The sequence below is a fragment of the Cygnus olor genome, chromosome 7 (assembly GCF_009769625.2).
Source record: "Cygnus olor isolate bCygOlo1 chromosome 7, bCygOlo1.pri.v2, whole genome shotgun sequence".
Taxonomy (NCBI): Eukaryota; Metazoa; Chordata; class Aves; order Anseriformes; family Anatidae; genus Cygnus; species Cygnus olor.
In genome coordinates, this window is record NC_049175.1 from 30,516,972 (window position 1) to 30,543,849 (window position 26,878).

The 26,878-nt window shown below is 39.3% G+C and overlaps 1 protein-coding gene across 2 annotated transcripts in view; it reads right to left on the bottom strand.

The window, feature by feature from the left end:
- Positions 1-7,775, bottom strand: part of GFRA1 (GDNF family receptor alpha 1) — a 145,950-nt gene extending 138,175 nt beyond the window's left edge. Inside the window, exons 1-4 of one of the 2 annotated variants that reach the window (XM_040563163.1) lie at positions 7,356-7,775; positions 7,156-7,230; positions 5,792-6,094; positions 4,421-4,504 (exon numbers count right to left, since the gene is read on the bottom strand). In XM_040563163.1, the coding sequence (XP_040419097.1) occupies positions 4,421-4,504; positions 5,792-6,094; positions 7,156-7,195 (427 nt within the window). In that variant the 5' untranslated portion in view covers positions 7,196-7,230; positions 7,356-7,775. Of the gene's footprint in view, positions 1-4,420; positions 4,505-5,791; positions 6,095-7,155 lie in introns of both variants that reach the window. The other variant, XM_040563162.1, reaches the window with a different exon arrangement.
- Positions 7,776-26,878: the final 19,103 nt, after the last annotated feature.

The following is a 26,878-nucleotide window of genomic DNA, read 5'->3' on the forward strand; positions in this document are numbered from 1 at the left end:
TCCAATCATACAGGATGCCTACAAGACTTCCAATAGCTCAGAAGAAGGGGGAAAACTACCAACCCACTCCTTTCTTCTGAACCACACAGAGATCCTACAGGGAGACCCACCTCCATCTCCACAAAATCCTTAAATATCCCACAGAAAGAGCGTACATGAAACTGTCTAATTTAAACACCACCAGCACACACATCCTTCTGAAAATTCCATCACTGCTGACTTTTTTATGGTCTCAAATTTTAAATGCAATAAAAGGCCACCTTACTGACAATTATTGTTTGCATTCATACTTCTAGCTTACTCAGTACGGCAGTCAAACCTAACACCTTCATCTGCTATGCTCCTCACATTGCTCCAATGAGGAATTACACACGCCAGTAAGACGCCCTATGTGCTGTGCTGTCTACTGAACTCTCCTTTTAATTAACAAATTTACCACAGTAAGTATAAAGTATACCCTTTTTTTTTAATTTAAGCTCCCAAACACCATCTGCAAGAAGAGATTCCCAAAGTCTTTGAAGAGCAAACAGCCTCTTATGAGAAAAGCAGAATCGGGAAAACCTCCTTTTTGAAATACAGTCATAGGAGCCACTTTCTCTCTCATTTGTTGCTGACACAACACGCACTTTGCAAAAACAATTTACTACACTAAGCATGTAACCAACCACAGATTACCAGCAAAACTTCCATGTCTAAGAAACTCAGATTGTTGTTGCATGTTATTTAAGATCGTTTTTAATATAGTAAATGTAAAATAAAGAAGAAATGATACACAAAGCTGAAAAATTGGATAATAAACCTGTGATTAACTAGGTAACTTAAAAATGAATACATAGGCATACGTCATCCTAAATATGTTGATCTAAATATTCAGTTCTTTTTAACATTATGTATTTGGTTCACACCACTTCACAGCCATGGCTTAAGGCTTTTTATTTGGCTTTAGTGACTCTCAGTTTTGTGTTGAAATAAATGAGACATTTCCGAAACATTTGTTTTGTAAGTATTTCCACAGATAACATGAAGCTAGAGTTTTAATGCAAGGTATTTCCTTACTATATGCCACTGAGACGGCCACTACACTGTATCAGTTGATATCAAAACAGTAAGATATCTTTCAGTCATGATGGTCAAATAAAATACAAATTCAAGAGGCAAACTGTTCCCCAAGTAGTAAAAAGCTGTAGTTAGCTTTAACAAGTGACAAACTAATTCAAGCGTCTATGCTTCCTTTGGTGTGAAACTCAACTCTTAAAAATGAATCAACAGATTTTGCATTTACTGTAGTTGTGATGTAAGTCAATAGCCTTAAAATGTTTTCACCTCTCAGAAGCTGTTAAGGTTTAAGCAAAAATGGTTGTTTAAGCTTTACATCACAGTAAGTAACCCAAATCTGCTACTCTCTGAAACACACACACAGGTCTTCAGTAATTCCAAGGGCTGCCTACTAGCATGGAATTCACAGCCTTGAAGCAGAAGCACCACATCAGACATAGCATTTCTAAAGAAAAATCAGACATGTATACAGCAAACCAAAAAATAAGACCGCTCTGTACTGGGAAGAGTCACAGTCCTGGATTTGGCAATGTGAGATGTCAGGACTAACTTCTTAGGAGGAGCTGAATTCTAAACTTAAAGCGTAGACAGAAAGGAAGAAAGGTCAAGCTCCTGAATACACAGGACACATTTTCACAAGTAAATCAAACACTGAAATCACATTCCTATTTTAGTCATCTTTTTTACATTACACTTGCCCTGCAAATATAGTAGAGTCAAATACAAAATTCATGCTTGTTATAGTATCTAGATATATGATACCCTGTGCTTAACAACTAGCACTATGATAAATAATTTTGTGGGTTTAGATTTTTATTTTCTATGTTTTGGACATTCCTTTAAATTTTATATGGAACACTTACCTTGTCTTTATAGTTCTAGATTAATTAAAACACTAGTGCCAGTGCAACGCAGGCCAATTAAAAACATAACACAAAGCTTCATTTTAATAGTGAGACCACATCATTTGTTCATATTATGTTAATGGGAAATGGAGAGAAACTACAAATTAGTATCAGGTTTAGCAATATATTCATGAATTTTGTTTTAAGTCAACATATTGATGCTTGAACGAATAAGAATGTGGTGTTCTGTTTAAGTAAAGGATGCAATTTTGAACATCTTGCAGCACAGAATTAGGCCAACTTTAACCTCTTTTTAGAACTGTCCTCCATTTCTTAGACTTAGGTATGCTTCAAAAGACTTATATAAAATGCAAAATAGTCCTGTTAGCCAAACGTCTCCCCCTGGTCCCATGTACCACAGGAAGACAATTACTGTGATTTTCTACACTGTTTCAAAAAAGTAATAATAATAATAAAAAGAAAAAAACAGAAGAAGCAGTAGGCTTGATATATACCAAGTCATACAGTACCATAAAGTAACCTAAATGACAGGCATGGGTTAACAGCTGCTTTTAATTGCACCCAGGTAACTTTCATGAGAGTGCACACTGCAGCAACATCTATCTGTAAGGATAAATTATTATATTAGCAGATCAGCAGTTATGACACTACTGCCAACACTGCTTGTACACTTTTTCTAGTTTTGTCTGTTTTTTTTAAAAATCAAGCCATAAAAATCTTAGAAAGTTCTGCTGTTTGAGGTATGGGCAGTGCCCTGAAAAACTTGAAGACTTGGCTGCTTTAACGAATGTTACATGCAGTAGTAACCATGATGATAAGTAAAGTAACTTTTGCTAATATTTCTCTTTAAGATTGCAATACTTCCAAATACTGATGCATTAGTGAATGTGTCCTAACTAGTCCACCAGCATTCCAAGTGGCAGTGGTAGGAAGGACATCACTTGTTGGCAAATACATCATGTTCTACCATCACACTAAACAGGTAGAAAAACTTATTGCATTTCTAAGATAATTTGTAAGTAAATGTGCAATCTGAAGTATAATGGGAAGTCAGAGTGTACATAGGGTATTTCCACAGAGAAACACTGCAAAGGTAGGTTAGAATTTGACCCTTGGCAGGCTGACCATAAACTTTAAGAAAACAGCCTGGAACTTCCCTACATTGATTTTGTATTCAGTTGTTTGTTGTTGTTTTTAAGCAATAAACAAATAAATTAAGATTCTTCAGAAATTAATCTTTGCTCTCTATTTCTGCAATAGACTTGCTCACCAAACTCAGATTATCCTTTCAAAGGATGTATGTGATTTGTATCTATAGCCACATTTTGAAAAGTGACTGAAGGTCTGATTTTCAAAGGCATTAAGATACCTAAAGATGCATTAAGCACTTAGAATTTTTAAAATTGTCTGGGCATCTAACGCCTATTTAAATCACTTAGCCCTTCTGAAAATCCCAATGGGCAGTTATCTACATTTTATGTGTCTATATGCCTTTGAAAATCTGTACCATTAAATGCTTAACAACCTACATCCCCCTGGCTTTTAATGAGACTTATGGTCCTAACAAGTGTAAGTACTGCTCAAAACTGGTCAAGCTACTCTCTTGGCTTTTTTTTTTTTTCCTCCCTTCTTTTGAAGAGAAATCTACTAATGCTTATCTGTAGCACGTCAGTTAACTACAGCTTTAACACAATCAGACACACATTATGCTCTGCACATTGTTTTGTTTTGTTTTATGAAACTAAACAAACAGAAGTCCTGAGTATATACTGCATCCTCATAAGACTTCCTGAAACTATGAAAAAGAATATGAATTCCGACCTGTAAACCCTGTCAATGCCAAAAATTCATTGTTTCAGTATGACCCAAAATGAATGCAACTTAATCTGATAAAAACAAACAGTGTAATTTAATTATTGAGTGACATATTCTAATTACTACAAATAAGTTCTGAAAGATAGGCACAAAATAACAGCAAAAATTAAGAGAAAAACTGGAAAAAGAAAAAAGTTATAAATTGGCTCCTTAAACAGACAGCAGTTCCAGAAAATATGACAAGCCTTAATTTTGAAATTAATAATTAAAAAACCTGTGTGAAACTATGAAGCATTCCCTTACAGAAACATTTGAAAGATTATCTTCTGTTCTTCTTGAATGTCAATGGGAGGTAACTTGCACTGACCACATTCCCAAAAAGGAAATTAGGAACATGGGGAATCAGATTGCCACCTACAGGAAAATTTAGCATTTATTGTTGAGAATGACTCAAGAAGAATACAAATTGCCATCCTGCCAAGAACTCCTTCAGTTTTACTTATTATTTAAAAGACAATTAGTATTTTGCTCTGTGCAACTATATCATGAACTTCTAAATCCAAAAAGTCATTAACATTCCACTTAAGAGGGTTGTGCTCCACGAGCTACTAAAGTTCCATAATTCAACTATAAAGCAGCAGATTAAAAGCATGTTTCAGCTAAAGAATTTTAAGTCTGCTTACCTGATACAATTGGTGCTAGCCTGAATATGTCTGATAGTCTGCTGTTAACTGGTTCATAGGGGGAATCTTCAAGCAAGTCATTTCCTAAAGGCAAAAAATATTTTTAATTTTTTTATACAAGAATTCAGGCTAAGATTTTGTGTTTACTTTTACTTCAAATAAAGTTACTCTATAACTGGGAAAGGTACTCTGCTTTAATCCGCTTGCGTGGCTATTTCTCTGTGAACACCTGAAAGTAGCAAGTTGTTTATCCCTGTCACTGGTTCTTTTCTCTCTCTCCTTCCTCCATGGATAAGGTCATAATTTGCAGTAACAGTCTGACATCACCCAGACTGTCCCATCTCAGCATAGGAAACAGGACAGAAGCTATAGCAGGGATGTTTTCTCTTCACCCACATTAGCAGTAGAGCTCTTATTTAGAGGAGCAGCCCAGGTGACAGCCAAAAAACTAACATCTTTGGAATAAAACATTCCTAACAAGATGCTGTTGGAAGGGAAACTTAGTTACAATGCAGAAAATGCCCAAAAGTAGTGCAATTTATTATGAAAGTTAGAACACAAATAGATATCGACTCATTAAAATGTTCCAGTTGATGCCTGGATAAATGAACAGAAAGGGATGACTTCCATGGAAGAATGCAGAAGTAGCTACAGAAAAAAAGTTTAATGGGGACCACATGGAAATGAAAGACTGCATCTTTAACTCCAGGGCCAGGGAAAAGCAGGGCCAAAAAAAATGACAGATCTCTCCCAAGGACCTGACTGTTCTCAACAGACTATGGAAAGTTTGCCAATGGCATCAACGAGAACAGAAGTTGCAAGTCAATCACTGTCATATCCCTTTTAAGTGGCACTTCTACCTGGTCTAGGAAGCACAGATCTTTTTTCTGCCTCTGCTTGCCCAGGGAATATTGCTAGTGAATAATGGAAAGAAAAACTTTTCCTTAAAACAATGCTCCTCTTCCTATTACATTTAACTGTCAGCAAAGAGCTAAGAAATCAGTTTCAGTGTCCTATGATCTTGTTAGGTGAGTCCTAATTAAGGACTTGAATTATTAGGAAAATGTCTCCAAATGACTGTTTTTGTAGCTTTTGCACTTGCTAATGCCCTTAACGTTTGACTCTGGTTTAGAAAGGTCAGCTGGGTCCCCTGGAGGAAACCCTCATTGTGGATTTCCCAACAACAGGAGACGGAGCAGCAGCTGTTCTTGAGTCGGATGAAAGGTCCTCAGTTTGCAGCTGAAGAGCACAATATGAATTACAAGGTCAGAACCTCAGTTTAGTCTCAGTGGCAGCAGCTAGCTGACGTGAGGGGCTGCGAAATCACACTGCATTAGGGGGAGTGTAATGTTTCTGTGTTTTGCAACGTACCCTGTAAGCTCTGGTACATGCTCCAGTAAATGCGCAGGCAGTTTTTCTCCTTCTTCATGCCCCTCTTACAGCGGCAGTTGTACAGAGATTTCTGCTTGAGAGCCTCCATGGCGTTTTTGCATTCGTCCTTTGCCTCCAGGCCTGTCGCCCGGCTGAAGTTGCTCTCTTTGCCAGCTACACACTGCCTCAGTGTCCTGTATTTAGTACTACAGCTCTGCTCCTTGAGACATTGATCGCTGGCTTTCACACAGTCCAGGCGGTCCCCTCCAGGCAGCCCACTCACTTCTGTGGACAGAAGTACATCTAGAAAGAGGAGACACAAACCAACAAACTCTCTTTGAGGGATGTGGCCGATCTAACCAGGGCTCCCGGGCAGGCATCCGGGAAGCACAAGGCACCTCCTCGCCGCAGGCGGCACCTTGCAAACCTCAGGGTGGTTTCAGAAACCACCTGGGGCTTTCACAGTCTTAGGCAGATCCATTTCAGTGGGAACACAGGGGAAGTGGAGGTTTTGACCCTGCCAGTTGGTTTACAAGAGAACGCAAAAAGGAATGAAAACCCACAGGGGTTAACGTGCCTGACAGCACAAGCGTTCGTTATTCCTTGGATCCACTTTGGCGAAACAAATAACCTTCCCGCTCCCATGCTTAACTGAGGGGTTAAACACTCAGCCTCACTTTCCACAACAGCTTTGCTGTAATTTCAATTACATCCACGAACAACCCCCTCAGAGAGATAAGTATCCTCGCTGATTGATATTAGCCTCCTTTTTTTTTGCGTCAGTCACTTTTTAAAGGCTGTACACAGTTCTGCTTATTCTACACGTATCTTAAAAGTAGGATTTATGATCCCCCCCTCCATTTCTCTCCACGTATGATGCTTCTGCGGGAGAACAAAGCAAATTACATTAACTCTCTCCTCTCCGTTGTGCCCCCGTCACACTCCCTCAGACACAGGGACGGAAAGGCAAACACCTCCTGTGGAAAGGGAACCAGCCGGGGCTGCAAACCACTCGCAGTCAGGCAGGTTGCCAGCTCCAGGTGAAGATGTAATCCTTCAGCCAGCTCGGGTCACCCTCCTCACCCCCTAAGCAGCCTTATCTTATTAAGATGAAAAGTTTTCCCGTAACTTGCGAGAGCCCAATTTAACAGGAGGCTACGCAGGCAAGTACCTAAGTGTATAACCTCCCGAAGCTCGAAACGTAGACTGGGCTAAGTGGTGTGCGGCAGAGCCATAAAAAACTACTGGAAACTTCACTGTTCTGCCTAAGCAATAAGCTGGCAACCATCAGGCATCCGATCCCATAAACCCTATGCCTTGCTTTATGAAGCGATGTACAGAGAAATCAGACCCCGGCAACTTACCCACTAAGGGCAAAGCGAAGTACAAGAGAGCGAGAAACATCTTGCCGTCTTCGGATGGTTTCCCCAAACGAGCTGCTGTGCCACAACAAAAAGGATCAGCGTGTAGATATTCCAAAACCTCCGAGGTCCAAAGACTCCAAGTTCACATCCATTGAAATCGAGGGAGGTTAAAAAAATAACAATAAAAAATAGAAAACCACCTCTCTCCTCTTCACCGCTCCCACCCCCGGCGGCGGGAGCAACGACACAAAGGCTGAGCGGCTGAGCTTTTTGCCTTTTTTTTTGTTTTTTTTCCCCCCTTAGGTTTCAGGTCTGAGCAACCTGAAAACACCAGGGCTGACTTAGCGGGAGCGCCGAGAAGTGCACGCCCGGCTGTCGCTGTGTGCGAGTGAGCAGCGGCAGCGGGGCACCGGCGCCGGGCGCCTCCTCGGGTGGGCAGCGCCTCTTCCCGGGGAGGGACCGGGCGTGCACGGGGCGGGAGGGAGAACGAGACCCGGGGCGAGCCGCTGACAGCCCCGACGAAGGCTCCCCAGGGTGCTCGTCCCCTCCCCAAACCCGCAACTTTATTTATTCGCCTGCCGGCGGTGCCACCCCTCGCCCCCGCCGCCGGGGCTGGGGCTTTGGCAGGGGCAGGTGCGGCGCCGCCGCCGAGAAACTTTGGCCGGGGAAGCCGTGACGGGCGGGCGGCCGGGCAGGGGGCGACCCGGGCGGGTTTCTGAGGGGAAGCCGCCGCGGAGCCGAGCGAGTTAGGGGCACGGCAGCGGGTGCCGTGCCCGCACCTCAGGAGGCAGACCCGGCTTCCCTCCTGCCCACGCCTCCACAGGGGCCCGGCGGCGGCGGCCTCCCCCTTCCGGCCCCGAGGTGGCCGCCGCTGCTTGTCCCCTCAGCCCGGCCCCGGGGCACCCCGCGGGGGACATCGGCCCTCAGCCGGCTCCCGGAGGGGGCAGCGCCCCCTCACGTCTCCCGTTCGCGGCAAGTGGCCCAAACGGCGAGGCTGTGCCTGTGGTGGCTTCCCCACAGCTGCTACCGTGTAGGGCTGCCCCGAAACCCAGCAGAAGGCAGTTAGCCGAAAATAGCGCCGGTTTCCAGACCTCCTCGTTTTCAGACGCGGAAAATTCGATTCAGGTGTTCTTAGGTTTTGGCTGCAGCCAAATGTTTTCTCTTTGGAAAGGATCAGTATGCGCTGTACTTGGCAATTTTGCGAACAAGCTGTTTGGCCCGTTTGACTTGGGGAATGCGCTTCTCCTCGCAACAAATGTTGCCCGAAGGAATCTGCCTCCCCTTCTGAGAAGGGAGATGATCAGGCTGGCTAGTTTTACAGAGAAAACTGAGTGGCAGATGGAGCTAGACTGTTGTCAGGTACTTCAGAAACACTTACTTAAAAGCCTAGCATATGCTGGGGTATACAGAAAATACACCAGTCACAGAACCTTGCTGGGTGGAAGCGTTTTTTTTCTGGTTTTCCGCTCCTGCCACTTTCTCTTAACAGACAGAGCTGTATTTCCCTGAAAACAGACAGATGAACCTGTCCAGAGTACTGATTCTCCCCAAGAAGTCACAGTCCTGATCTCAGGTTGCAACTGACCAAGTCACAACTCCCTGTGTTTTGGTTGTTTAGTATGAGGGGACATATGCTATCTATGGTGAAAAAAAATCTTGTTACCTGCTGCATGTACAAGGATATCATCGTCAAAGAGAAACAGAAACAATGGCCAGATTTTTGGAGTGTTCAAAGATAACTAGAAAGTGCTAAATTGGTGATGGCACTGTTGATAGAAGTCAGTCTCAGCTTTTGAAGTAGCTGCTATACAAGCAATGCAACAAGCTGGCCTTCCAAACACTTCAGTACAAATTGAAGTGAGGTACAGAGATGATTACTTCTTCACCGGTAATTTTAACATCTTTACGGCACGCAGTTACACAAGTTATTTGGTACAGCTTGATGTAGAAGCTATTTGTATGTCTAATAAACAGGTAGGTTAATTCACCTATAATTTTGAGGTGTAAGTCAGGAATAGCTACAACATTCATACCAGAGCAAGGCAAGCAAAAGTAAGACTGAAATCCAGACCACTATTTGTGAAACCATTCATGCATTAATGTTCTGAATACATACATATGTAAACACACACATACACACAGTATTATTTGGTATATAAAACCAACACACTGCACAGCCCTGCATTAATAGTGACTTTTGCTGTTATAAAACACAGCTTTTATGGGGTGTTTACTATTACAGTGAAATTGAAATCATGTTTTAAAAGTGTTAAAAATAAAAATGTTACTGGCAGTTCAGAAATAACAAGACATCTGGAAAAGCATGCATCAAAAATGCTGAAGATTGTCACTAAACACTCCTCTTGCCAGTCTTTGGTTCATCTCTGAAAAACTAGCATTCAAAGTTAAAAAAGGTTAAAATTTCTTAATCCAAAAAAGTTTTAAAACACAACTGTGTTCTAAAAACAAAATCCAAGGAGAAAGTCCATGCTGCATACAGTTGCTCAATGTCCAACCACTGCCTTTTTTTTTTTTTTTAATCAGGACTAGAGGCATGAGAAAGCTTATTGCATATCATGAGAATAATTGTACCACAGCATAAATTACTATTTTATTTTTCTTTTGGAGATGGAATTTGTTATAGTTTTTGTCCAGTATTCATTAGTCTCCAGATGCCATCCTTTCCGTTTATGCCTAAACTAATACTGAGACCCTGGCAGCAGTGAGACAACACAAGTACTTTGCTCTCTTCGTAGAGGATCACTGTGGTTTTGGGTAGCTGAACCGAACTGATCACTTGTGTGTTGGACTCCTGTCCCATCAACACTTGAGGTACGCAGCAAATTCCAAGTGCCATTGTATACATATATCTTATGTATACTCTCCTGCAAATCATAGCTACAAACCATTTTCAGGGTTTTTAAGAATTTACAAAGGTCCCAGCCTGAAAATACCCCAAACTGGAGCGCCTCCCGCTGCAGAACGCTGGAGCTCCACTGCCCACCTCACCCGCTGCCAGAAGTCACTCCTGCTTCGGTGGTGACTTCACTGACCTAATTCCAGACAGGTTATGGCAGTAGTACCCAGCCCAATCTGTAAATTCAGTAACTAGCTAGACTCTGTTTATCCTCAGTGGAGGATGTCAACAGTAATGTTAATTGATAGCACTAGTTTTATCTGGAGCTTTTATTTATTTTATTTCAAACAATTATCCCCTACAGGCCAGCAAGACAACTGACTCACCAGGGAGCTGAGGCCTGCAGTATGGCCACCCACTATTTCTACATTTAAGATAGCAAGAAGAACAAACAATGAAGTAAGTTATTTATGAGCAAGATCCCTTTCCTCATCTTGAGAAAAATCATCAGCTGACATGTCTGCCACTTTTTCACTGAAACCGCCTAACCCACTCTGTGGCTGGAGTCATAATCCCTATGCTCTTTTCATGATCTTTTCCACTTGCCTTTTACCTCCTCTGGAGTAAAATTAAGTCCATGGGTGCTTTGCTGTTGATTGTGGTCAAACCGTGGTCCACCTTACCATTTGTATGCAACAACCACCCAAGCCATGAGACTCTTCAGTAAAAGTATTAAAAAAAAGTGTAATGTGAACATTGTAAAGATATTTAAGCTAGTTTTCTATTCTATTGATTGATTTTTATTAAAAAGTTCCAGAACAATGAATATAACATAACAAATATAAGGTACAGCTGGTAGGGACAAACATTTCATTACAAGACAGATGACAACATAATCACTGCTGAATTATTGTTTAAATGCCATTACAATATAAATAATGTGGAAGACAGAACTAAATTCCTGAGCTACTTACCACCAGCAATAACTGCTATTTCTTCAGGTCTTACATAATTTTAGACTCTTTGTTCTCTGTAGTTACCTACATTAGCTGGTGTTCATTAATTGAAAACTTTAATAAAGAAAAGGCATAGTAATGAGGAAGGAAGGGTTATTTGCTGTTAGAGATTCTGTGGGGAAAAAAAAAAAGTTTTTTTTTTGGTTGTAGTTGTTGTTTTTGGATTTTTTGTTTGTATTTCCAAAGTCAAGAACTATGGGCAGATTGAAGCTTCTTGCCACTTACAGGCTGCACCTAAATGCACTGAATACAGGAACAGCATCAAACCCCATCTCTAGTCAGGGCCATATGGTACTTTAGGCCAGTCATACAAGAAGTGTGAAGTCAGAATACTGTTTTTTCTGTATTCAATCATACTGGATTTCCTTCTGCCTCCTCATTTGCATGTAAATTAAAGGTTGACAGCAAACTCTCAGAAGGGTGTCACACGGAAGAAAAGCTGACTCAAATGCTAGTTGATGTTGTTTTGCAGCTAGTCCTACATGCAAAAGCTGCGGCGTTGGAGCACTACGTTAGGTTGTTCTGGCTGGCTGCAGTTCAGATGACAATGTAATGGTAAGCTGACAAAAAGGTCAAATTAATATATTGACTGGACCACAGCTAGCCAGCTAGTGCCCTCTGCCACAGACCTCCTTTTAAAGACTGAACCCTGCAAGAAAATACTGAAGTTGGAGCCACTGAGCCAGAGGAAAGTTGCACAGTATTATCTGTGGGCCCAGCAGGTATGTGGAGACAGTATTTTGAAATAAGAACAGTGCCATAAACTTTACATGTAATTCTTTGGGGAAGGAAAAGGTGAAGCAAAGCTGAAGCTGAATTAATGAGTCAGATATAGCAGGTGGGGGAGAGCAAGCAACTGATGGGAATAAGGCTGTGTGCCATGAGAGCACAAGCGGTAGTGTTTACACAGGAGGTTTTATTTCATAATGAGAAAGGGAGGATGGAAAAGTTAGAGAATTACTAGGGACTGGGGGAAGAATCTGCACTGCATCTTTTTTTTGTCTTACATATATCTGCTTACCATGAAGTCAAAGCACCTAATGGTGGGAATAAGGCAAAAAGGATTTGCTCAAGGCATTAAAGTTTTCTAAAGGACAGATTAAATAACAGTGCTCCAAAAATCAATTTTGAGGGGCTTATGAAGCCTTGAATGGGCTTTTGCAGCACAAAAGCAAGATTGAGTTTTTACTGAACTTGTCATTTATTTGGGTTTACAGCTTTCAGTAAGTATCAGGAAAAACATAAAACAAAAGCAAAGTAAACAATGAGCATTCACACAGTAATCAAATAAAAACCATGTGGAAGCGCAATCCAAATTACTGAGTGACCTAATTCATGCAAAAGTATAAGAAAATAAAGCTCCCAGTTGCAACAAAAAAAAAAAAAAGGAAAGAAAAAAAAGAAAAAACACCACCAACAAAAAAATATTTTTAATCTGAACTGGTAATGAATTCACACAGCTGTTCTTGGCCAGAAAGTTTTCCTAATCTCTTGCTTCCCTGTCCTCACCAGAGGTTGTGTTTGTGTAGTGTCAGACCACCCAGAAAAAAAAAATCCTGAGCGAAATCATATCTAATATGTGACTTGTTTTTGACTTCAGTAGAACAGATGCATAAGTACTAAAACACTACAGTGCAATTCAGAGAGCTTGCAGTTAAGAAAGAGAACAAAACGTACACCTAGCCAAATTCATTTACCCTTAAAAGTTGAAAATATGAACAAAACTGTTGCCAGGCACTTGTGGAGCTCCATACCACATACGACTGATTTCATTAAACTTTAAATACTGATATATGGGTATAGGCATTGATGTTTGCTTGAACTGATAGGAAAAAGTTGTTAGGACGGACTGATGATAGTTGTAGCCCTCGATTTATGTCTTATTGCTTTAAAAGTGGAATAATACAGCCCCCTAGCTGTTCGTAGAGGCAATTCATGCTAAAGTGGGAAAGGTGATTCATGCCTCTACAGCAATGTGCTAAATTCCATAGCACAAGGGAATACAGCAGTCAGCAAAGGAACTTGATGTAAAGAAGTGAGGCAGAAATATAAAAGATGAAAACACAAAATATTATATGTTAAGTGTTAGTAATTCATGTGCCTATAAAGTCTAAAGCAATGCAATTCAGCTGCTCGTGTAGCATCATTTCAAACTTCAGCTTCTAACCCATATGCCAGCAGCTTCAGCCTTTAGCATCCCACGGGCACTGGCAGCTACTGCGATTCAAACAGCATCAACATTTAGTTTGTTGGCATGCATATACTGGTGGCAACCTTCCTTTTGTCTTCTTAAACTTCTGTGATTACCAGCCATGTGGTCTTGTGGAAACCATGCAGTTCTGAACCACGGGACAGGAAACCCTACCTTATGCTATGTAAAATATATTTGCATTAGTGAACCTCATAGTCTCTGGAGAAAAACTACAGTTCTAGAAAAACGATTCATTCTAATTAAGTCCATTGCTGTACAAATATAACATTCCAGGCATATTCAAAAATATATTGGTGGAAAGCATTTGTATCTCAGAACACTGAGATCAAATGAACAGCACCTGAGAAAAGCCCCGTAAAAATGAGAATGTTGGCATCTTCCATCTGTGTACTGCTTCACTTACGTGTAGGTTTCATTTCCAACACCCTATACTTAATTGACAGTAATAAAATGTCCACGTACAAAATAGTGTGCAAAAAGTGGTAAAGTTCTCTTTTCAGATGTGCACAGCTCTAGCTAGTGATGAGCATTCAGCTTTCACTGTTCATGCTACACTGGATATGCACACATTTACAGAGCAAAGAATATTAAATCCTAGAGGAAGATTTTGCTTTCACTTACTGTACATATCTTATTCTAAACGGTAGGATGAAATCTGCCCTGACTCATGCCCTGTGTAGGGAAGTCAAAAATGATGCACGGAGGTTAAAGTCATTTTAGACTTTGGTGACCAAAGGCAAAATTATCATCTTAGATTTTCAAAACTGTATTTCTTGTACATTTGCTAGACTAGCCCTGATGAGTAAAATCAACTATTCTCCTGACAGTGAATATCACTGAAATTGTAAATTTATTGGAAGTTTCTGAAAAGGTTAGCGACTCTGTCAGTGTTAATTCCTGCAATCTCTGTTTTCTCTGTCTTCCACTGAGGTGAGAAATTTAGGGTACAAAAAGTCTCAAGGGATTTATATTTGAGGTGAAAGGAGATTAAGAAAAAAAAATGGAAGTGGAAGAAACTAGTGTTGTAAATGCCTTGAGGATTTGTCCTATAGAAAAAGCAAAGCTAACTATTCTTAGATATTTGCCATCAGCTGCATGTGGCAGTGTCTCTACTAAAGGTACAGTGATACTGGGGGGAGCTTGGCTGCTTTTTGTTTTATAACAATTGCCTGAGCAGCTCTGCAAATGCTTCAATAAAAATAATTGCACACAGAACAATTTGAACTTAGATGTTTAGTCATAAAAATTATTCAATAAATATGGGATGAAAAGACTAAATATTTCTTGAGTCAGCGACAATGGCTCCTTGTATTTTTATTTGTAATTTTATAGTTCAGGAAGAACCTTATGACTGGCAAATGAGATAATTCCCCTGTAATCCAATTGATGATCAGCTGGAAACACACTGTTGAAAATCAAGACCTGTTTGTTCTATTAAAATACCAGATAATCCTGTATCTTGGCTCTTTTGCCACTACTTCTGTGAAATTCTGATGACAGCAGAATACCCACAGAGCACTGTACACACCAAAGAAGTAAACACATCAGGCTAATCTGAAAGGCCAGTCTGAAAGTTGGAGTCACAACTGATTTTTTTCTGCAAGTATTCATTACATCAATCACAGCTCTAGCTGTTAAAGAAATTTGGCTGGTTTAATCATGTAATCATGTGATGCACAAATAAATCTACAGTATGGTCTCTAGGTGGATATAGTCACTTGCTGGTAACACCAGTAAATAATTTTAAAAAAAAAAAAAAGCTTTTATGATGGAATGCCTGCATCGATCCTGCAGCTTTACTAACAGACATAATTGAGTTGAAAAGCAACAATATCTTCTTTTAAATTATGAAGGTGCACTATTCAAAATTCCTGGATGCTGTCTAAACTCGATCCTTATTCTAATCGTTTACACATAGATGCATCCTGGATATTCCTAAATAAACCATACCCTGACTTGGCTATAAAAGTAACCAAATGTAAAGGATACCTGACTTCTCACTCCATACCGCTTCTCACCCCATCCCACCCCCTCACTGGGAGGGATGCGAAGGTTGGTTTGCTCTTTGCTTTAAGCACACTACTGCCTTCTAATCTCAAGAATATATTTCACTTGACCAGAAAGTAACAGATCAGACTGAGGCTTCTGTTTTAGCAGAGAAAACCCATTTCAGCTGGGTGGACCAGACTAAACACAAGGTTTGAAAAGAAAGCCTTCCCCCGCTACTGTATGGTTGCCACAAGAGTCCTTCTCCAGGTGGTTTCCTGATCTGAAGTTTACTCAGAGTCTCCTAGAGTGCCTTAGGTCTTTGTTTCGCTGGCACCTCCAAGGCTTGCCTGAACAGATTCAGGCACTCAGAAAGAGCCTCAGCTCTCATAGAAGCTCTCAGCTGGCCCTTGCTGGGCTCTCCTAGGAACCCTTGTTGGTCCTTGCTTACACCGTCATGCCTCCCTTGCCCTCCACTGGAGAGGCTTCTCCCTCTAGATGGGCTGGATGCAGCAGCCGGGCCAAGGAAAGCATGTGGGCATCTTTTTGATTGACCTGGAACACCCTTCGAACACTTGGGATAACAATAGAAACCAGTAATAAGCAGTTTCTTTAAAAAAAAAAAAAAAAAAAAAGCAGGTTAAATACACAAATACACACATACTTTATACAAAGCACAACTTGCTTTGATTTTCATTTAAATTATGTTAGCTCAGGTTTTCCTGTACACTGGTAAATAAATATTGGTCCACTAAAGGGAAGAGCGCGATCAAGACTACGTTGGTTCTTCTCTTCTGTAAAGCACTTGTAAGGACAATGTCCTGATCCTAAATGGGAAGAGCATCCAGCATACAAGACTGTCTAATGTCTGGTTGTTTGCTTCTTACAAACAATACCTGAAAACATTTTCTAAAGGGCATTCTTCTGAACGCAGCAATGGCTATATATATATATACATAACTGAGCTGTACGATTTATTTTACAAATGGCAGAAAGGCTAGAAAGCTGCATTTCTAAGTAAGGAAAAGAAGGAAGTTTCTGATGCAGTCATTTTTCATAGGAATTTCTGAGTTACTAGTATAAGAAAGCAGAAGAAAAAAACATAGGGTAATCAGACAAAATGTTAAGATAAAATATAAATATTTACTATAAATTTGAAGCTGTAAAAATTACTTGCAGAAAGGCAGTGTGACCCATCCAAGTCTGTGACTTTGTTAATTATCCAGTAGATCATTATTTATAACAAAACAATGCAAACTTTTAAATATGTACAGTAATGGCTTCTTGCCAGAATGAAATGTAATCACAATGTTCCCAGAATTACGAAAAAAAATCAAAGCAATTATGATTAATACCATGAATTTTAAACACGATTACATTGTAATCTGTGTAACATCAAACTGGAGCTAGTCATAGCAACCTGATGGATGCACGGTAGGACTTTGTGAAAGCCCTGTGCGACACGTTTGAGTTCTTCTTCCTTCTTCATCAGAAAAAGGAGGCAAGAGAAAAATAAACAGGACCACGAGTTCAAACGGAAGGGTGGCAGCACAACTGGACTTTCAGAAAAACCTGACTGCAGAGGACCTTCAGGGATGCCAGGTGCTGAGCTCATGACCACCTTGCTTAACGCTCTGCTCCTCTAGCTTACTGACAGCCACTGCTCCTATCAGCCAGGAAGGGGGAAGCAGAGAGAATCATGATCCTAAAACTGGATGTTTTTGGTCTCTGTGACAGAGTGCCTGTTAATGCACAGAACAATAGCTCACATTGTTTAATTTACTGCATGGCAATTCACGTACACATTCAGTCTGCCCTGGCCTAAACCATACCATCTTCATGAAGAAAAAATTGTGCATATCCCTGGGATATATCCTTGTATTTGGACTATTAAGGCTCAGATTATGCCTTTGTAAACTAGGTAATCCCACTTGTTATCCATTTTGGTCTTGCCTACCTATATATGTTGTAAATGGCTTGAAACACACACTCCTTTGATGCTGTTCAGAGGATTAGAAAGGAAGCTACAGTTTTGGCTAGAACTGTGGGAATTACTCTTAACATTAAAATCCAATAGTTTTGTGAAACCATTTTGAGAAAGTCCTCATCCTAAGTGTCAGAGAAAAAAAAAAAAAAAAAAAAGCAAGCAATGGCACACTAAATTGTTAGCTTGCCAAAAAGTTAGCTCTACCACAGTAGTTTTTGAAGACCTGGAAAACACCGTGAGGAGTACCAAGAAGAAAGGTGTTGATCCCAGTGCATGTATGTTACTGCATTACCTCAGTTTTATTTGAAAATGCATATGTTGCATTTTTTGGTGGAATGCGTTAAAATCTTGAGCTTAACTGGTTAAGCGTTGTAATTCACATTCAGGTGGAATACTGTTGTATTTTAATTTAATTCTCAGCTTTGGACACTTAAACTTCTTCAAATTTTACTTGTTGAAAATGCTTAGAAGAATTCCATTATCACGAAATAGACTCCATAGATAATCAAACCCTAGAGTTGAACATATATAACAAAAGAGAATAAATTTCGTCTTCAAGATGCAGGCACTTGTGTAGATTGAAAAAAGAATTTCAACAGACCTGCCTTTGTCTGCTGGAAAATTCGACACCAAATTCAGCGTACTTTTTTCTTCTCAAAACACAACATGGAATTCTCCTACATTGCTGCTCTTAATATTAAGAGCTCATGTTATTGACTTCTTTGCCAATTGTTTGCCCACCTAAAATATTTGGAAAATCTTGATTTTTTTTTCTTCATTAATGGTATGCTTTATGATCTCAAAATATTTTAAATAGGAAAAACTATTTTAGTGCAACTGTAGTCACTATCCACAGGTTGTGTGTAACTACCAAAATAATGCTATTTCCTATGATGCTTTGAATTTGCACTGTTTGCAGACTTCAATAAAAAATCATTATAATTTTGATATTTGTGATACTAACTATTTCTACAATATAGAAGAATATTATTTGACATATTTCTGTCCTTTTGACAACTGCTCAAACCACTTTTATTCTATTGTAAACAGACAATTAAAGTGATGTGCCAAACTCAGTGTATACAAATTGCGCAGATTTCAAAGTTATTGATTTCTGACAGTGCTTACAGGCATTAAGCAATACTTTTTCAGCCATCTGAAATAGCTCACTTCAGCGTGGAGACTATATTGAAGGAAAGTTGAAAATGTTTTGACTTCCCATTCGATATTCATTTTACTTTGAGATTCAGGACTTACAAAAAAATAAAATATTTTTTTAATTTCTCAGTCATCTTTCAGCCCATGGCATAAAATAATATTTAATCCCTGTAGGAAAATATTGCCTTTTTTTTTTTGTCATCCCAGAGGAGTAACCACAAGGGCTCTTCCTGCAAGATTTCCATGAAAGAGCAAATGCTCTTTCTGCTAAATTTCTAAATTCTGCTAAATGCAGAATGTAACAGTTGATGAATATTGACTAAAGTATGTAAAAGAAGATCATCAAGTCCAACCATTAACCTAGCACTGCCAAGTCTACCACTAAACTATGTCCCTAAGCACCACAATTACACGTCCTTTAAATACCTCCAGGGATGGTGACTCAGCTGCTTCCCTGGACAGCCTCCTCCAAATTCACGTGTCCAACGCAGGGTCCAAACCCACTACCCTGGGATTAAGAGTCCCATGCAATCAATACCTTGGAAGACAGCTTCCACTCCGACATAATACTATTTCTAAAATAAAACATTTGCTTGAGTTTACTGTACTGTAAAGCCACTCAAGAATGTTTTCATTTCTGTAATGATTAGAGAAAAGTCAGGTTCCCCAGAAAAAAAAAAAAAAAAACCTTTAAGATTTTAAGATGAGAAGTAACTAGGCATTGTATTGCAAACCACTTTACCAAGGCAGAGTTACCACATTGCTGTGTAAGACTTGCAAGACAACAGTACCTATGCCTATGCTGTGCAAAAATAGCTCTTACGGAATAAATCTGACGCTGGGCTCACCATGCACACACCACAATGTCAATTTATTCCCATCCAGGGACCATTTATTCTAGCCGTCCAGATCCCTGGAAACTTAGATGAGGCACTGACAAGACCACTAGATATCCAGAAATTCTGGAGAAATGCCTAACATCCTCAAATCCGATTGAATAGACCAGAGGTTATATAAATTCAGCCCTATTCTGGTTTCCAGGAGGGACCTTGAAAGGAGAAGACTAGACATTTAGCTACTTGGGCAATATGGAACACATGTAGAGCACATAAGAGAACAAGAAGCAAGAAGGTAACTAACTTTCTGCCAACAGATGTTGTAGTACATTTAGCAGAAGGATTTTTTTTTCCCTCTCATCAGCAACCTAAAAGCTTCCCAAATCCTGATTTAGGTTTTACTGTGGCACAAAAGTAAAATAAATGTCAGGTAACAGTAACTTAGATAACAATAAAAGGCAGGAAGAAGAGTATTACGCTATGTAAAATGCTAAAGTGAAAAAAATCTGACAGGATCAGCCTTAATATTTCTGTTGTTCCAACCAAAACTTCAAACAAGTAAACTTAACATGTCTCAGCAGAAACTTTTCAGCTTAAATTTAATCATACAATTTATTAGAAAAAAAGCTATTTTCAGTTGGACTTATGTACCTAAGACGATAAGAAAAAGTTAGGTTTATTTTATTGCTGTTCCAGATGGTAGCCAAAAGGGACTGAGAAGCGTGGGAGTAACCATTCTCCACTTACGTGGGGTTTGGATTTAGAAAGTTACATATGTCATGCAACTGCCAACTACTTCTTAAAAGGTTCCACGGCTTGTAGCACTGGACTCCACAGAGACAATGATACGAAGAATAAAGAAAAACTAATTCAGTGTTTTTGCAGCTAGCATCCCTAGCAGAGGAGGCAGTTCAAAGGAAATGCAACTTGAGGATTTGTGGAGGGCTGGCAGGTTTAGAGACATTCATTTTCTATATATGATTCAGGCCATCTCTTCACTGAAAGATAATTTATCTGAGAGTGTCAAGATAGGACTCAAGAAAAGAGATACAGAGTAGATCTGACCTGACTTATGAATCTGCTATTTTATTTCTCTGACAAGAAATGTAAGGAGAGGGACAGACTGAGTAGCAGTAGATTACACTGACACTTAGTAATCCGTGCATTAAGAAAGACCTTTGAACTCCAGCTTCCTGGATTGAAGAAGATAAGCCACATCACAGAACTGATACATCGATACCACTGTACAGGCTACGAGAAATAAACTGCCCAATTTCAGAGTACAACTATTCGGAATTCAAGAAACAGTACAGAGATAAACCGTGTATTTTTTCTCACTAGTGGCAAGAAAAATGTCAGTATGGCTGCTACAAACACAGATATCAGTAACACACAGTGAATTACCTATGGGATCTTTAACACCATGGTGTTCCTTGTGAAATCTAGTCAAGGCATCCATATCTACGTAAAAAATGATCTTTAGGAATACACATTAAGTGCAGTACATTTACATCCCATCTAATTGTATCCACTTAATAACAGGTGACTTAGGAGCCTAGTTGCCACAGGTTCTTCATACATTTAATGAGACAAAGCACTATCACTCCCACTTTTTAATTATTTGTTTTTAGCTAGTAGTCAAGAAACCAAATCAGGAGGAAAAAACCACATGTATAATTACCTTAAAATGGATTTTATAAAGGCTGAAGAACCTGAATCATTTAGTGGTTGGATAAGGCGTTTGTAAATGATTTGGTAGAACACCTAAGCTAGAAAGCCCTGAGAATCCTGGTTAACAAAATATGGTATCATCTAAATATTTTTTTAAATTACTTGAGCTAGAATCATCCATTACAGGGTGCTTTCTGATGTAAAGTTGCAGGAAATTCTGAACCACAAAAACAATCAGCCTTTTCTTTTCAAACCTTACCAATATATATGAAGTGTCCCTGCCTGCCTCTCATTTAGCACCATGACACTAGGAAAAAAAAAAAAAATTCTTATTTGGAAGAAACTCTTAGAAGATCTGAAAAAGCAAGCATTAAATCAAGTCTTGCAGCATACTGAAATGATGTCCCATATAATAATTACATCCCTTCATACTTCAGGAGAATAAGGGACTGAAAAACACTGAGAAAAATAAAAAAGTGAGTCAGAAAAGGACAGTAGAAGTTGCTAAAGTCATAGAATTTCTTGACCAGACACAATTCAGAATTCTGCAAATCAAAATTTTATACCCCATTCCAGACAGTTGACGAGGAAAGTAACCCTAGCCAATATGACTCAGATAAAAATTACCTCCTGGTCCCACTCAGGTGATCATCTTAACCCTGAGCATGTAAGCAAGTTAAATCCAATTAACCTCTGACATCCTAACCAATAACCCCATTTTTACCTGCTGCCAATCTCTTACCATTTAAGAAAGGGCGGTTCCCTTCTCCTATACCATACACCAAGAAGAAACATCAAAGTCCTGGTGTATGCAGAATAGCAGAAACCCTAGTACATGGTCTAATTAAAAATATTTTTGTTTATGGACTGTGTCAGAGAAGTACACAAACAAGTTCCCCTTTAAACCTCTCTGGCAATGCCAGTAAGTATCCAAAGCTTTATATCACAAGCTTTGAATTCTGACTCATCATCGGCTCACTGTGTCACACACATCCTTTCATTAATTTATAAATTTCCATCCTGAAGTAGTTCAGTTCCTGCCTCTGTGACCTTGTCTGGAAAACAGTTCCAGAGCTTCACACAGATTGCCAAGATCCTTCTTCTAAATTTCCCATTTATTCATAATTGGTTGTATGTATCTGATCTTGAAATGGTGCTATCCTTCAACATAAAAGTCTTCTCACATCACATCTACCCCCACACGTACTCGTAAAGATATAACCATATGCCCTTTCAAGCTTTGTTTTGCCAGATAAGCTATTTTCATCACAGCTGAGAAAATAGGTACTCCTTTCCCCTAACCATCCCACTCTGCACCTGCTGTGAATTAATGTGGGTCATGACAACTGTAAACAATAATCTGAGAGTTGTCTTACCAGTGCCTTGTAAAGCAAGGTTAACGCCTTGTTGTCTTCACTAAAAATCCTTTGCTTAATGTAACCTAAAACTGCTTCACAACCATGATATAACCGTGGCTCCTGGTCACCATGCAACTGACTCATGCAGCAAACCCCTTCTCTCTACGGTTGCCAGCAGTTATCAAGTCACCAGCTTTTACCAAAAGAACATATTAGTCCCCTAACAGTGCTTTCTGTGCTATTGGGTTTCCATTCTGTCAGTCCCTAAAGTCATTTGTTTTTTTCTGCTAGCCATATTCCAGCTTCATTAGATCTGTTAATGCCAGACCCATTCTAGTTTGACCAAGCTCAAAAACATTATTTAAATCAGTCCTAAGACCAGTCCAAAAGGAATTCTACTATCAACCTCATTTCATTTCCGTATTTCCATTTTAACCTCATCCTCTTTTAATGTAACTCTCAGTGCCTCATCCACCTTACAATTTTTGCAGTAATGCCCATCTTCTCCACCTTAAATAACTGCCCAGTAGGAACAATATAATGCCTTGTTTTGATCGAGGTAGATTAGGTTCACTCCATTACTCTTTTCTGGGACAATTATCTTATCAAAGAAAGATATTAAGTTAGTTTGACATGATCTGCCCTTGATAAAACCATGTTGTAGCTTTTCCCACTTCCCATTTACTGCCAGGTCCTTGATAATTTTTTCCTTCAAAATCTATTCTAAGACCTTGCTCGGTGTTGAGGTCAAACTACCAGGTCTGCCTTTTATTTGACCACCTTTTTCCCTTTTCTGAATACAAGGAATAACTTTATTATTCTTTGTCTGTATGGAACTAGCCCTGAATTGAACAGATACATTTAGATTTAGCATTTAGCATTTGTATTTGCTGATACTCCCCGTGCCCTTAAATCGTCATTCTTTAACCCTCTCCATTTCATCCTAGTAAGCAGGCTACGTTTAGCTGCTAGCTCACGTATGGGAACTTCCATTACTCTGTCTTCATTCCCTTTAAGTATCTTTTTATTATTCTTAGGCACTACATTATCGCCACTGAAAAGTGAGACAATGTATTCATTTGCTATTTCAATCATTCCTAGATTGCTGGTAATCTCCATTTCATTTCTGGGATTCTGTGGTTCCTTACTTTTTACTTTTGTGCTCCCTTTTACTAATGCGTCTGAAGAACCATTTTGTACTTGGTTTAATTGCACAGCCAACTCAGTGAGGTTCTTGGCCGTGCTCATAATTCTGTACCACTCTTCAGAAGATCCATTATGAACTAGGAAAGGAGACAGAGGCTGATACTGAGCACGCTGACACTTTGCTATGCCTTATTTCCCACAGTGCTCCCCAGAAAAGTGCCTTGATGCATAATTAACTAACTTCAATGAGTACGGAATATTGGCCACAATACAGACAGAACTGACTAAATATTTAGGTATGCTCATGCTAATAGGGGCTCATCATTTTCAGCTTACAGATTTGCAGGCACTCATCAAAGATATTTCTGAATTGATGGAGTCTGTCTTAAAGAATTCATGGAGGAACTGGGAAGTTCCCAGAGAAATACGACAGGCTAGACTTAGCGTTTGCCTTTACTGCTTGGTAGAATTTTACACCGTACAGATTGAGTTTTGAGAGAGGTACTAGGACAGATTGTTTAACAATTAAAGTGCAGATACTTGGAAGACAAACAGGCAAATACAAAACACCAGTAAGCTTTGGTTTGTCACAAACAAAGCATGTCACGCTATTGTAACTTCCTTCCCTGATACACCAGCTGGCCAGATGGATGAATCTGCTGCAGTAAATGTGTTGTACCTGAATTTTGATAAAGGATTTTGACATCAACACTGGATTTTAATGCTTCCTTATATCACATTCTCATAAGTAAACTATTTCCTAAATCCGAATTGTTCAAAAATAGAGGAGCATACTGGGGAAAGAATCATCCCATACCTATTTTCTTCTACCTGTTGCAAACAGGCTAGGTTGTCCTTCGATCTGAGCGAGTGTAATTATGATCATGATCTTCCATGTGGCCTACAGTACTTGCTATTATTACAGTGCACTGCTGATCAAAAAACTTGCTCTCGGTGAACAGTTTCAAATGACTGACTCTCCAGGGCTTCACAAAAGGGATCGCATGGGAACATGAGCCAGGTGCAATCCTGTTCAGTGTTTTTATTAACATCTTGGAAGGTAGAATAGCGAGCGTGCTAATGAAATGTGTGCAGCTCAGCATATAGTCTTGAGGAGGGGATGGAGAAGGGGAAGAAAGTGTTTTGGAGGAAAGAAAATTCAGAATACCGTGACAAATGGGAAGGGTGGTGGGGAATATTCACTACGGGCAAGAGCAACATGATACGTTTATTGGCAATGGATCTAACCCTCGCATGCATTAAGGAACGTCTGCCCAGCAGAAAGGGGTCTAACAACACCAGAAATGCAGAATATGAGAAAAGAAACAAGACACCAAGAACAAACTGATGCAGAAAGGGTGGTGGAATCAGGTGCAGTTGGTCTAAAAAAAATAAAAATAAAAATAAATAAAATAGGCCAGGGAAAGCCAGGCAGGACAGCCATCTCACAGGGCTTCCCACAAGTACTGCCAATGGTTCCCTGGCCTGGACTGCACTTGGCCAGCCCCAGCTGAGGAGTTAGAATGGATGATGCCTGCTATGCTTTGCAGCCCTCCATGCCCGACTCTTACATCACCTACTCAGGATGGCTTTACTGAATTTTTTGGAAAAATAAAGGTTACAAATACAAATGCGTGCATATCAGACTCTTCATCATTAAGTCCTTTGATTAAATAACTTTCTTTTCTCCCCCCCCCTTTTAAACTTTTTTCCCATGCTGGAAGATCTAAAAGTATTCGAAAACAACGATTGCTTCTGAACTGATATTTAGGCTATGTTTACTTATTTTAACAATGAGAGACGAGGGTTAAAAATGCCATCAACAGAAGCACATTTATGATTTTTGTACAAATGAAGAGGGACAAGCCAAAACATATGTGAAAACATATGAAAACCCCATGTGTTATTCGCTCTCTTCTATAGCCTTTGCAGACTCAACTATAGGTACCACTTTTGTATTCAAAGAGCTGGTCTGCTGAAGGCATTAAATATTGTGATTTAGTTCTCAAAACAGCAAAAAGTATACTTAATCCAAGGAAGCAACATCTTTTTCTATTTATTCTAATTCACTTTCCTTCTGTTATTTTCTTTCAATAAGCTTTGAAAAGACAAACCCACAAGAATTATTGACATGCATTTCACATATATGTTTTTATTATTCTGGCTGTGCACTGAGTCCTGGCATACATATGCAAACGTGTGCCTTGAAGCATTTCAAAATTCCAGTATTAAAGGCAGATAATCTCCCAGAAGCATCAGTAGGAAGGAATATGGAAGGGATAGAAACATAACCATAGGTGCTCTTTTATATGTCATCTTTAAAAAAAAGATGAAATCACAGCATAACATCCCTATCAATAGGCAGTTATTTACTATTGTTAAGTCTTCACTAAATATGTTTTTCTGCCCACAAAGGGCTGTATGGAAAATAGAGGGTACAGTATTATAGAGATCTCTTTTTTAGCTTGAATTTTACAAAGCAGCTTTTAAAACCTGAAGGTAGCACAGACCTTTTCTACAACATTTTGGAGGAAAGAAGTATTCTGAAAACCATTCAGATTGTTTTGAAGGAGTGAGGACAACAGCTTTTGTCTGAATAAATAATTAGAATTGGGACCCTTCCTACAAAACAGTTTGTCACTGAAAAATACCATATGGCCCAATTTTGCTGAGAGGTTTTAAGAGATCATGCAGTTTCAGTAGTTGTGCTAAGAGCAAGTTTTCGGATTCAGAATACATATTTTAGTCAAACCGAGATTCCCCTTCCTCAAATAGGATTTTTTTTCCATGGTCTGGGCACCTGCATGAAATTGGAATAGTCCATACCAGGCCCTTAATACTGCCCAACTCAGGCCAGGAGTATGTATCTACGTCTTCCAAATGTGTAAGGAAACTGCCATATTTATAAACAGGAGCGTGATAGATGGAACGATAAAATTAGTATTATGAAAATAATTAGCATAGAGGTCTAGAAGTATAATGGTCATCTCCTGGTTTTGCATGGTAATTATTTCCAGCATACAGACAAACTCATTTGGCCTTAATGGCTGCAGCAAAGGTCTAACAGTTATCTAACCTAGCATTAAATACTTCTGTTATGAATAAAGATAATAAAGCAGTTTTGGTCATCCATACTTTTATTTTTTTCCTACATTTACAGTATTAAGTAGAAACAAAGCTTAAAGAACCAACATAAACATCTTTAATTCTCCTGAAATAGAAGGAGCAAAGAAATAATGACAGCTGCTCTTCTAATAATTAATTTAGCAGCATTGTATATGAGTTTCTGAGATTAATTTAAGTAAAAAAAAAAAAATATATATTTTTTTTTTTTACTTACATGAATTAATTGTAAAATAATTACTTTCTCTGCTTCAATGTCCATTAAGATTTTTCTATGTTTAAGGTAAAATTTATGCAACAAAAAGAGATAAACCAACATACTGTTGTTTTCTGGTAACAGGAAACATACCATACCAAATTGATTAAACATGAA